The sequence below is a fragment of the Pteropus alecto genome, unplaced genomic scaffold, assembly GCF_000325575.1.
Source record: "Pteropus alecto unplaced genomic scaffold, ASM32557v1 scaffold275, whole genome shotgun sequence".
NCBI lineage: Eukaryota > Metazoa > Chordata > Mammalia > Chiroptera > Pteropodidae > Pteropus > Pteropus alecto.
Window position 1 is genome coordinate 1196128 of NW_006436301.1, and position 13696 is coordinate 1209823.

Consider the following 13696-nt stretch of genomic DNA (forward strand, 5'->3'; position numbering starts at 1 on the left):
TTGTTCTAGTTGCTAGTTTAAAAAGGGGGGACATCCTCATTTTCTTCCTACCCTTTTGATTTTGCTTGTTTTTCCTCAACTATATTTAAATCATGAACATTTACCACAGTGTATTTTGAGAACTCTAGTTTAATACTGACTATTATATACTAGATTTCTTAAGGGTGCATGTCCCCAATGCTCTAAGGGGTTGCTTGCCTCGCTATTACTTCAGGAGCAGAAAGGCTTGATTTTTAGTTAAAACTGCAGGAAGTGGTTGCTTTTAGTTTTATAAAGTAAATCTCAAAAATTAGGAAGAATGAGAAGAACAGATCTCCCCCATTTCTCTCTTCACAAGACAGTAATACCAAATTAACAATCTGCTTTTGGGGGGCGGGATTAGATTAAGGACTAAAATCAAGACTCCTATTAGAAGGCGATCTCTTATTTACCAAGGACCAGTGCCTCTGTCTTCACCCTTGTCTAAAGTTTTATGCATGCATTGCCAGCACAGTTGACCATCAAACAAAATGGGGTTGAACTGCGTGGGTCCACTCACACGAGGATTTTTTCAATAAATTCTTAAACTGTTTGCGTTCCCCAGTTGAGTCGGTGGATGCATAGGACGACTGTATGCACTGATCTATGCAATTTTACAAGTAAGACTTGAGCATCCGAGGATTTGGGAATCCGCGGGGAGTCCTAGAACCAATCTCCCAAGGACACTGAGGGACAACTAAGTTTTGCGGGAGTCAAAATTTATATGTAGATTTTCAACTGCATGTATGTGTGGGGCAGGGTGCCCCTAAACATGTTGTTGTTCAAAGGTCAACTGTAATACTAGTTCCTTACCATATATCATATGCTGAAAATGTTAAGTCCTTTTGTCAGCTAAGAGAATCTTGTTATCGTTGGGTAGTGAACTGTTCTCATTAAATCGGGTGTCTTTCCAATTGTTGCCCTTGTCTAAAACTGTGCTGTCTACCAGCCACTGGTCATATGTGACTATTTATATTTAAATTAATCATAATGAAAAAATCAGTCTCCTAGTCAAACTTGCCACTTTTCAAATGCTCAAAAGTCACACATGGCTTAGTGCCTACTACAGTGGCCAGCACAGGTAGAGAGCATTTCCATGATAGCAAAAAGCTCTGCTGGATGACACTGATTTAAAAACATTTACAAATGTTGGGGACTGTTTTCTAACCCACCTTAGAAGCACCATAAAAACCTGTCTCATTACTTTATTGCTATATATTTTTTTCTATTTGCCAAACTTACTGCTCAGTTTAATCATGCTCATTCACACTTGACTATTTTCTTAAATCAAACGTTCCCTCAAAGGCGGAAGATCTGCAATTGCTGTGACTATTAAACAACAAAAAAAAGCTTTCAAAGGCTCTGAAAGCAATTCCGGATGTAGTGTGAAGAATGGTGTGAGTAATCATCACAGCCTACCAGGGCCACTGCCTTCGAATTAATGAGGCTTATCTCTATATGGATGTTTGCATGATTGTTCCAAAATCAGTCATTTTTTGGTCACCGTTTGCATAGTAAGTGAATAGAGAAGGCATGTAATACCTTTTCTCGTTGCTGCTGTAACAAATGCAATAAAAGACACTCAATAGTTGCTTCTGGCCTGCACTCACATGACGACTTCTAAGGTCTTTTACTAAACTGTCACTTCCTGCTTCTCATTACACTTTCTCCAATAACCCTCCTTTTGGCCCTGCCCCTCCTTTACCCCAACACTCATACTCCTTCTTCCCTGCCAACCTCCAGAGCACTATCCCCCGCCCACCACCAGTTTGGAGAACTACATTCTCTTGTGATCCCTAACCTATCTACATCGAGCAATTCCTGAGGTTACCAAATAAGAGAGACTGAATGGGTTTGTGTGAATACACAAAGGGAGCTACACCAGGGCTCTTCTAAGAGTCAGTAAACTTGGTTGTTAAGTTTCCCTGCAAATGAGACCTAGGGTTAAGATCTTGGTTCTACCACATTACAGCTGTGGGACTCTCCAAGAAGTGCTCCCTGGGCCTCAGATTCCTCATCTAGAAGTCAGGAATGGATACAGGGGGAAGGGGCCTGCCTTCTAAGGTTGTTGTAAGGAAATCACACGTGTCTAGTGCCCAGCAAATGTCTGAGAGGTAGAGCAGAGAGGGGCATACTTTATAAATAATGCAGAACCATAATGAGACAATTGCATCTCAATGAAAGCACATTTAAAGATTTAAAAATTGAGACAGGAAAAGAAAAGGCTGTTTACTCAAAGATACTGAATACTAAAAGGTTATTTAGACTCTAAGAAGGAAAAAAAAGTGATGAAAATCTTTGGGTTCTGAGAAAGGTGCTAAAGTTCAGCTAAAGACAGAGGCTCCTCATCAAGGGGAATAAACAGGAAATCAAAAAAAAATTATTATAGGATCTCAACTTACTGGCAAATGGGCCAAAGAGGCAATCTCAAAATCATACTTACTAAAGTGTGTAATGACTAGAAATCCAACTCAAATGTTACTAGAATGTATGAAACTAAGAAGGAAGTCCATCCCGATTTGGTGAGCTTACTCCTCCCACTATACCTCAGACCTCTTAGTTCAGTAAACTCTCTCACAAATGCGAGTCGCTGGTCACAAGAGAGATTATTGTGTAGAGAGTCGGTGTAAGCCCGACCACCACTCGACACAACCACTACGTTAGCACTGAAGACAGCACATGTACTGCAGTGATAATTCTCATTAGAGAAAACTTAAGAGCATTGCAAAATAATTGTCCTAAACAAAACCTGTAAGAGACAAAGAATTAGGGATATACGAAATGTGATAAAACACGATTCAAACTCAAGGCCTCATACACAAAGCGAGTTATCGCTTTGTCACCCTTTGTATGTGGGCATGAAACATGAGGAATGAACACCGGGAAGGGAAAAGTATGATAAAACTCATCAACAACTCTCCCAACCACAGTGCATGTCCAGGAATACTTGATTTCACTTGGGTATTTATTAAAAATCCTGAGACAAACGGACTCTTTCTGGTTCCCTCTGAGCCAAGGCCAACACAGAGAGAAAAACATTAAACTAGTTATACATTTTCCTGTGTGTATGCAGTCTAACTTTTGAATACTTTAGTTCTTATACTCCCTACGCAACAAAAGCAAAGATTTCTAACTTTACCTTTCCTTAAGAGGCATTCAAATGAAGAATTACAATATGCCCAAGTGTAAGTGTTAATGAAAAGGAAGCTGATAGAAGGCTGAATATTTCGCATCTTTGAATCTATATTTAAAAATGGTAACAGACACAGGCAACTGTATTTAAATCGAAAAAATGGGCAGATGCCTCTAGAACAAAGACCTTATTTCAACATTATTCATTTAGGAAATGGTTTGTAAAGATTTTGTGAGGTAAAATTCAAGTGTCTTCATGTCTTAAATAACATAAGGCTCTATAAGTTGTACACATGACTTTTTCTAAGGCAAAGAAATAACTAAGCATAACAGCAGTGCTGTGACAATTACTAAATCGAACTTTCAAGTTTTTAAAAATAAACATGAGGGAAAAATAGAATGAGCTGTTACAATCTTAGGGTTTAGGTTTCATGATTCTATTAATTCCAAATACTGAGTTTGAGTTATTTTTTAGAGAAAGAGTCCAACTGTTCTCAGCATATACTCTACCCAGTTTATATCGCAAGGGTGGACCATGTGCTCGGAAGATGGAGAATTGTCCCTTGCAGAATTAACAGAATTGTTAATTCTGTTAGACAAATCAAAGTCTGTTTAGTTTTTAAAGGTTTTTCTATCAACTTTATGACCTTGGTTCCTATTTTTTTCATAAATGTAACATTTTTTCATAAATATAACATTTGTCCATAATAGTTCATTTTTTATTGGTCTTTATTTCCATCTTTTCTGTCCATCCCACTAGACAAGCAAGTCAGTTTACTTTTGCTTTACTTTTATACCTCACAGCAATATTGAGTCCAATAAAAATTTAAACTTTTTCCATTATAGAAATTATTTTTCTATTGATACAGACCATTTGAGGTATTCTTAAAAATAACTCTAATTAAATAAACACAACAGCAATTTCTTTACACACATTTGTTCAAGTTTCACATTTCCCCTCGAGGAACTACGGGATAATCCATTCTTTTTATTCACCTTCAAATTAAGCACCTTTGCTAAAAAACAAAAACAGGAGGATTAATAGCAAAGATAGAGGGCATTTATTATATTCCAATCAGTTTGCGAGCAAAATCATGAGAGTAAATCATAGGTTGCTAGAAGAGAACAATAAATCTTTCAAGACCAGGATGTGTTCCTTGCTCTCTACAGCAAGCAAACTCCACTAAAAGACACTAAGAGTGGTATCCAATCGAAGCTAATACCACAGATTAGAATACTGTTCAACCATTAGCCCCTGCTCATACTTATTAACAGTGCCACAAATCTAGTGAGCGAAATTACCAGTCTTGGAACCAGAATAATTCTACACAAACTAAATGCAACCCAAATTTTGACTGCAGAGTCAACTGAAATAATTTTATATCAGTGAGACTGTTAAGAACATACATGCTGGGTTATTTCTTCCTCCTACAGCAAAACGTTTCATCTTTTTTTCTAGAAGTATGAGACAGTTCACATAAGTTTATTCACTTATGAAGTATGTTGACTTCCAAATAGTTACATAAAATTAGTAAACACATATATAGTTAAGTCAATTGTATATTTTCCATTGGTGAAAGGAGTCATTTGAAATGTTTAACTTATCCCATAATAAATTTAAGAATAGTGTTGGACAATGGCAACAATAAATTTCCATGCTTCCTTCCATTCGCACCTCCTATGGCCAAAAGACTGTAGTAAGATGAGATACTACTTGGAGAAGTTATAGTGGGGACACTGAAAAGGAAACAAGAATTTATAGATCACTAGTTCTATAGTATGTACCCACGGATGCACTACTGATACATCAAAATATTTTTTAATCCTCTTTTTGAAAATGTAAGATATTAGTTGATCTGCAGTGGTCTAACTTAAAAAAGAAAAACCCACAGTAAAACCATACGTGCCTATTTAAAACCTCAACAATACAGTCCAGTGCAACAATGCACAGAGAAGATAGTCTAGTACTTGGAGCACAAAACAATTATTTCCGCTCAATTTTAAAAATTCCCTAGTAGTAATATTAATTTCCTGAAATTTCATAGCATACATTCAGGTCTTTGGAGAGTTCCAAATTTGGTTTTCAAGTAGCAGAGTTACTAATGTTTTTAGACCCCGAAGCTTCTGTATTTCTGAATTTGATCGCATTTATAACAAGGGAGGGGGGCCGCGAATATTCAAGATTACCAACTTCTTTAACGCATTACTCGGATATGTCAGTGTCTTCCTGAAAGTTTTGGATCTAGTATCTCTTCTGAAATCCACAAAGAGCGGGCACTAAAAATCAGTTGCCATTGTGATTTGGTACTGACTACAGCTTCTTACTACTCTTTCTTCACACCCCTTGCCCAGAACAGTGGAGCTCTCCGAAGTCCCAATGCTGGACCGGAAAACAGAAGCCCAAAGGAGATCTCAAACCCTCTTTGCAAGGCAGGAGGCGGCTCGACGGAAGCGCCCCCCGCTCCTCGCCAACTACCCACACGTCAGGCCCGAATCCCACTGGGAGAGGATATTTAGGAAAAGAAAAATTAGCCATTGCCGTCACTTCGCGCGGATACCGGCCCTTCCAGCCGGGATCTCGATCTCGTACCTGCCGCCGGCCCTCGCCCATCCCCAGCTCTCCCTAGCGAGGATCGGCCCCCGAAAGGGCACCCTCTCCTCCTTGCCTGCTTCTCATTCCGATAGGCGCCAGGGCCTCTTGCAGGAGAGGCAGAGGAGCTCCAGGGGCTTCCTACAGGCCCAACTACGGTCCCTCCCTCCCAAATAACATACCACCTCGCGCGCCCTGGACCCCGAGTGCGACGCTCGGGAAGAGGGCCCCAGGCCTGCCACCCTCCGAGGCCGAGAAGAAAAGGGAGGGAAAGAAGAGCGAAGATGGGGCCTGCCCTGGAGCCAAGTACCTTGTAGAAAGCGCCATTGGAGCCCCGCACTTCCACCACCAGCTCCTCCATCTTCTCGACAGCCCTGCTGGCGCCTGGAGCCCGCCCCCGAGAGGTGGGCTGCGGGCGCTCGAGGCCCAGCCGCAGCGCTACCGCACGCCCCCCGGCAGCAGCGCCGCCGTCACTGCCACCGCCTGCGCTCGCCGTTGGCTCACCACCCGCTCCAAGGCGGCCCCTCACCGGAAGTGAAACCGAAACGGAGGCGAGCGCCTGACTGAGGCCGAACGCTCTGGCCGCTCCGCGTGTAAACACTGAAACCTCGTCACGTGACCGACGCCGCCCCTCCCCCCCGCGGGTTCGGCCCCTCAGCCCCGCCCTCTCTCTCCGCGCGGGCCTGGAGCGCGCGCATGCGCGCTGTTGAGACTCGGCCGGGAGGCCGGGCCCAACGTAAGGCGCGCGGGCTCGGCGTGCATGGACTTGGAGGAGAGCGAGAAGGCGGGAAGGGCGGCCACAGGTCGTACCACTGGCAGAGGTCAGGTCGCCTGGCGTCGCCTGGCGAGGGCGAGAGTGCCCATTACTGTAGACGGGCAGACGCAAGCATAGGCGTGGGAAAGGGCCCTCCGTAATGTTCGAGTGCATTCACTTATCCGAGTCCTGGCTAGCTTGGTTTGGAGGGCTTTTTTTTCTTTTCAAGTGAGGCAGAGCCTGATTCGGGTGGAGCTGGAGTGGGGGCAAGAGTAACGGTGAAGAGTTAGATGGAAGAAATCAAGACTGTGAACTAGTAACAGTGGCAACCACGGCGACCCAGGCCTGTGTGACCCTTAGAGGCAGAAGGTGAGAGTAACGCCGCCCTCTCCCCAAGAGATTTTGAGCTGTCCCGTGGATCGACAGCCTGTGTCCTCTGAGGGGCGATGGATTGTGCCCGGACCTCTGGAAATGTTAGTCCTCTCTCAGACCCAACACAGATCCATATATCTCTCTTCCCTCAATTCAGTTTCATAGTTTTACTTGACATACATAAAAAAGTGTTAAACACTTGTTAACTTGTTCAGTTTATTTCCCTACTATTTCACTTAGGCCCACCCCATACCAGAGGCCCGTCAGGCGACCCATCTGCAGAGGTCTGCGCACCTGTGTCCTTGCAGCTCTCGCCCTTTTACCCTCCACAGAAGAACAAACCCCAACTCTTTCTCATTCTGCTTCTGCAGTAATGCTGTATCCACCTTGAGCTAGGTTTCCTTTGGAACACTTATATCCAACTGAGAAGTTTATTGAGCTCCTACCATATACCAGGCACTGTGCCAAGAGCTAGTTGAACCTTGGCGAAGAAAAAAAAGACTGTCAGCATTGAACTTGGACCCTAGAGGCCTAGATGGACGTGAATCAAATGATCAGAAAATTTAATGTGGAGTTCTAACTGTAATAAGGGCTATGAAAGATAGGTACACCTATGACTGTGGCACAGGGCCCACTGTAGGGTGGGGGAGGGGTGGTCAGCCGAGCAATGACTCCTGCTGCTGGAATGTGACCAGTGAGTTAACTGGCAGCACTGAGTTGGTGGAGGCAGAGTGAACTGCCCCAGGCAGGTGCCTCAGAATGAGAGGCATCCTTGGACCTCCAGTTCCCTTCCCACCCCATTCCTAGCCAGAGCAGCAGCGTCAACTACTGGTAGAGCTCCAAGATTAAAGCAGCAGATCAAGGGGCACATTCCTTGAGGCCCCAGTAAACAGGGATGACCCTTTGGACTAGGCTTTCTGGAGGAGTCACAAGATGCAAAGACCCCAATAGGGCTAAAGGAAAATCTCACCATAGGCCAGATAGGCACACAGCATGATCTTTAACCCCACTGGAGCGAAAGGGGCAGTTTGGTAAGAATGATAATGCCTTCCACGTGTTATTGTTCATTTTACTCAAGGCTTTCAAAGATTACCAGTCCTTCACAACCACTACTAGCCGCACTAAACCGGGTGCCATTCGTTCCCTGAAACTCTGATGCACTTTCATGCCTTCATGTCTCTCCACACCCTTCCTGGCCCCCAGAAATACCCTTCTCAAGATTATCTGCTGAATTCCTATTAGCTAGTTATTTACCTCAGGTGCAGAGAGTTGAGTTAACTTTGCTCCTCAGTTCTCAGCACATTGTCATCATCAGTCCCTGCAAGGCCCCCTATTTATATAATTTTATATTGTTCATATTATTTTCCCTCAATCCCCACGCTCATTCTTTTGCTAGACATCAATTGCAACATGTTTGATACAGATCCTTGATAATTTAAGGCATGCAGCGTTTTGCATATGCCTTTTACATTTAGAGATGGCATTGGACTGTTTCCACTCAACACTGCGTTCTTGTGAGCTAATCCCCATTGCTGTGTGTACACCTTTTTGTTTGTTTGTTTGTTTGCTTTTTGTTTTTGTTTTTTTCTTTTTTGCTTCTCACTGCTGCTGAGTATTCCATAGATTTTAGTGATACATTTCCCTAGTGATGGGTGTCTAGATTATTATCAACTCCCTGATGTCACACTGTGGTGAGAACCTTTGTGAAGGTCTTTAAGAACCTTTGCAAGAATTTATTTTGGGCTCTTATAGAACTTTATCCATATCCCCTGCTTCCTCACTGTACTACTTGGCATATAGCAGGGACTCAGTAAATGTTGGATACCTCTACTATGATGCTGGAATCACTTATTTATATTTCTGTTTCCCTCATTGGACTTTGAGTTCCTTATCGGCAGGAAAGATGTCTTACTTACCTACCTTTGTGTCTCTGGTACATACACACTGATTGATTTTAGGAAATGTTTGGTGAACCAACATGCTATCCTCTCTACCTGTATGTACTGTGGCTCAGTCTTGTCCACTTAACTCTGGGTCCCAGCCACGCTCCCATCTCTAGCTCTGGAAATGTCCCCTTTCAAGACAGCTCAGCTGAACTCAGACATGGGCTCGGCCCTGCTTGTGAGCCTGCTTCTCCCATATTCTCTCTCAGTCACTGGCAACCCCTTCTGCGAGTTACTTGCTCAGGCCTAAAACTGACTCATTTCGACGCTCTCTTTCTCTCACACATCTAATCTATCAGGAAATCTTTTGAATCCACAATCTGTTTTTCACCAGTTGCACTCCTAAAACCATGGTTTAAGCCCCCATCCTCTCTTACATTATTATTGCACCAACTTGTTGTTCTCCTTGCAGCCACTCTTATCTATTCTCAACACAGAAGAGAGGAGAACCTTTCAATTGCTCCCTAAATGCCTTAGGGTAGAAGTCAAAGTCCTTATTTATTTGAGCTTCAGTGCCCTGCAGGTACTGGCCTCTATTATCTCCTCTATCTCATCTTTAACTCCCTCCTTCATTCCATTCCACTCATACTGGTTGCTTCGCTGTTTCTTGAAAACACCAGGCAGGTTCTGTCTCCTCTCACTAGAACTGAAACTCAGTGAGAACAGAGATTTTTATTTCTTTCATTCACTACTTGTCCCCATTGCCTACTACAGTGTTTGGAACATAGTAGGTACTTACTTAATATTTATCGAATGAATGAATATGTGCTGAGAACCCAGCTTGGGTCAACTCTGCTTCCATGCCTATATTTAATTCGTATTGGAACAATCCTTCAAGCACTTCTAGCCTTGCCTTGGCCCCTAGCTTCCATTAAATTGCTGCCTGTTGTCTTTGCATTGATTTATTATGTTATTTCCTGCTCCTTCACAAGTTGAGCCCTCTGGGTCTTTTACATGCCTCAATCCTAGCCGAAATGCCTTGTCCTTTCTTACTCTAGAAATCGTACATGCCCTCTAGGACCCAGCTAACTAACGTCTCAGTTCTTTCAAGATACTTTCTCTGACAATTTTACCTCACTTTGTCCTCTCCTTTGAGCTAGATGTTAGGAAACAAATTACTCGTCTTTATGTTTTAGAACAGTTTTAGATTTACAGGAAAATTGGAAAGATAATTTAGAGTTCTCGTATCAGTTCTATGATACCTCCCTCCCAGTTTCCTCTATTAACATCTTGCATTGCTTGGTACGTTTTTTATTATTGAGGAGCCAATATCAATACATTATTACTAACTACAGTCCATAGTCTACATTACGATTCATTCTTGGTGTTGTACATTGTATAGGTTTGGACAAATGCATAATGTCATGCATCCACCATTACAGTATCACACAGAATCGTTCATCACTCTAAAAATCCTCTGTGTTCCACCTATTTAGTCATTAGCTCGACCCCCTAATTCCTGGCAACCACAGAGTTTTTACTGTCTCCATAGATTTGTCTTTTCCAGAATGTCACATAGTTGGAATCATACATTAGATAGCCTTTACAGACTGGCTTCTTTCACTTCACAATATGCATTTAGGGTTCCTCCATATCTTTTCATGACTTGATAGCTCATTCCTTTTTAGCGCAGAATAATATTCCATTGTCTGATGTACCATAGTTTGTTTATCCATTCACCTATCAAAGGACATTTTGGTTGCTTCCAGTTTTTGTCGATTATGAATAAAACTGCTAACATTTGTATGAGGTTTGTGTGGACATAAGTATTCAACTCCTTTGGTAAATGCCAAAGAACATAATTGCTGGGTGTAATGGTAAGAGTATGTTTAGTTTTGTAAGGAACTGCAAACTGTCTTTCAAAGTGGCTGTACTATATTGCATTCCCACCAGCGATGAATGGGAATTCATGTTGCTCCACATCCTCACAAGTATTTGGTGTTGTCAGTGTTCTGGATTTTGGCCATTCTGATAGGTGTGTAAGGGAATTTTTTTTACCCCTTTTATTGTTTTAATTTGTAACTCCCCAAGGATTTATGATATTGAGCATATTTTATATGCTTATTTGCCATCTGTATATCTTCTTAGATAAGGTCTCTGTTCAGATTTTTTGCCTATTTTTTTATTGGGTTATTATTGATGAGTTTTAATTCGATATTTTCTTACTGATATGTTTCTTTGTATATTCTGGATACCAGCCCTTTATCGGGTTGCGTTTTGCAGATATTTTCTCCCAGTCTGTGGCCTGTCTTTTCCATTCATGAGCAGAGGTTTTCAGTTTTTTAAAAAAAGTCCAACTTAATTAATTTTCTTCTCTCATGGATTGTACTTTTGTCATTGTATCCAGAAAGTCATCACCAAACCTAAGTTCACCTAGATTTTCTCCTGCGTTAGCTCCTAGAAGTTTATAGTTCTGTGTTTTACATTTAGGTCTGTGACCCATTTTGAGTTAATTTTTGTCAAAGGTATAAGGTCCGTGTTTATAACTTTTTTCTTTTTTTCTTTTCTTTTTTTTTTTTTTTGCATATGGATGTCCAGTTGTTCCAGCACGATTTTCTGAAAAGATTGTCGTTTCTCCATTGAATTGCCTTTGCTTCCTTGGAAAAGATTGGCCATATTCATATGGGTCTAATTCCGTTCTGTCTAGTCTGTTCATTGATCAATTTGTCTGTTCTTTTATCAACACCATACTGTCTTGATTACTGTAGCTTTAAAATAAGTTAACGTTTGATAGTGTCAGTCCTCTGACTTCGTTCTTCAGTATTGTGTTTGCTATTCTGAATCCTCTGCCTTTCCATATAGACTTTAGAATCAGTTTGTCAGTATCCACAAAATAACTTGACGGGATTTTGATTGAGATTGCATTGAATTTGTAGATCAAGATGGGAGGAAGTGGAGGAAGTGACATCTTAACAATATTTAGTCTTCCTTTTTATGAACGTAGAATAGCTCTTTAGATTTTTTTATTTCTTTCATCAAGGTTTTGTAGTGTTCCTCATGTCGATACTGCACATATTTTGTGAGTACCTCATTTTTTGGTGGTGATGTAAAAGGTATTGTGTTTTTAATTTCAAATTCCAGTTGGTCATTGCTGATTGATATATAAATCTCTAACCACTGCTTTTTCTGCACACCATAAATTTTGATAAATTGTATTTTTTTTTCATTTAGTTCAAAACATTGTAAATATTTTTGGAAACTTCTCCTTTGACCCATGTGTCATTTCATCTCCAAATATATGAAGATTTCCCAGTTATCTTTCTTTTATTGATTTTTAGTTTAATTCCATTGTGGTCTGAGAGCAGACATTGTATAATTTCTGTTCTTTCAAATTTAAGGTATGTTTTATGGACCAGAGTGTGGTCTGTCTTGATGAATGTTCCATGTGAAGTTGAGAAGAATGCGTATCCTACTGTTGTTAGGTCAAGTAGTCTATAGGTGTCAATTAGATCAAGTTAATTGATGAAACTGTTCAGTTTAACTATATCCTTACTGATTTTCTGCCTGCTCTATCTGTCATTTGCTGACAGAGGGGAGTTCAAGTCTCCAAATATAACAATAGATTTGTCTGTTTCTCCATGTAGTTCTATCAGCTTTTGCCTCAATGGTTTTGACATTCTTTTGTTGACTGCATGTACATTAAGTGTTTTTATATCTTCTTGGAGAATTGACCTCTTTATTATTATGTAATGCCCTTCTTTATCCCTGATAATGTTCCTTCCTCTGAAGTCTGCTTTTTTCTGAAATATAACTACTCCAGCTTTCTTTTGATTAGTGTTAGCATGGTTCATCTCTCTGCATCCTTTTACTTTTAATCTACCTGTGTCTTTATAAATAAAGTGGGGTTTCTTAAGGACAAAATATAGTTATGTCTTTTTAAAATCCATTTTTAACAGTCTCTTTCTTTTAATTCATGTATTTAGACCATTCACATTTAAAGTGATTGTTGATATAGTTGAATTAATATACCATGCTTGTAATTGTTTTCTGTTCATTACACTTGTTCTTTTTATCCTCTTCTCTTTTTCTGCCTTCTCTGATTTTAATTGAGCATTATATATGATTCTATGTTATTTCTGCCCTTAGGATATCAATTATATGTCTTTAAAAATGTTTTTAGTGGTTTCCCTAGAATTTTCAGTATATATTTACAGCTAATTTAAGTTTACTTTTGAGTAACACTATGTCACTTCATGAGTAGTACGGATAGCTTATTACAGAGTATTCCCAATTCCTATCCTTTCTCTGCTGTCATTTAATTTCACTTATCCATGTACTGTAATCACCAATACACTATTGCTAGTATTGGATTTGAAAAGACAGATCAATTAAGGTTAAGGAAAATAAGAGTTTATTGTACCTTCATTAATTCCTTCTCAAAAGCCCTTCTGTTATGTAGATTTGAGTTTCTGACCTGTGTTCCTTTCTTCCTTTCTGAAGAACTTTGAACATTTCTTGCAAAGTAGGTCTACTGGTTACAAATTCTCTCAATCTTTGGCTGAGTAAGTTTGTTTCTTCACTTTTGAAGGATAATTTTACTGAATACAGATGTCTAGTTTTTTCTCCCTTTTCAACCCTAAATATGTTACTCTCTTCTTGCTTTCATGATTTCCAATGAGAAGTCTGAGGTCATTCTTATTCTTATGCCTGTATAAGTAATTCCCCCTACCTCCTGCTCTTCCATGTTTTCTCTCTGTCTTTGATTTTCTTCAGTTTGAACATGATGTGCTTAGATGTGGATTTTTTTTTTTTTGTATTTATCATGCTTGATGTCCTCTGAGTTTCCTGGAGCTGTGGTTTGGTGTCTGTCATTAATGTTGGAAAATTCTCAGCCTTTATTACTTCAAATATTTCTTCTCCTGTCTCTCTGTCTTCTTCTGGTATTCC

General features: G+C 40.5%; 1 protein-coding gene across 16 annotated transcripts in view; it reads right to left on the reverse strand.

Annotated features, from left to right (window-relative positions):
* Positions 1-6333, reverse strand: part of FMR1 (fragile X mental retardation 1) — a 39775-nt gene extending 33442 nt beyond the window's left edge. For 6 of the 16 annotated variants that reach the window (XM_006913417.3, XM_006913416.3, XM_006913414.3 and 3 more), the window contains exon 1: positions 6051-6330. In XM_006913417.3, the coding sequence (XP_006913479.1) occupies positions 6051-6101 (51 nt within the window). In that variant the 5' untranslated portion in view covers positions 6102-6330. Of the gene's footprint in view, positions 1-6050 lie in introns of all 16 variants that reach the window. The other 10 variants (XM_015590561.2, XM_006913413.3, XM_006913410.3 and 7 more) reach the window with 3 other exon arrangements.
* Between the last annotated feature and the right edge of the window lie 7363 nt (positions 6334-13696).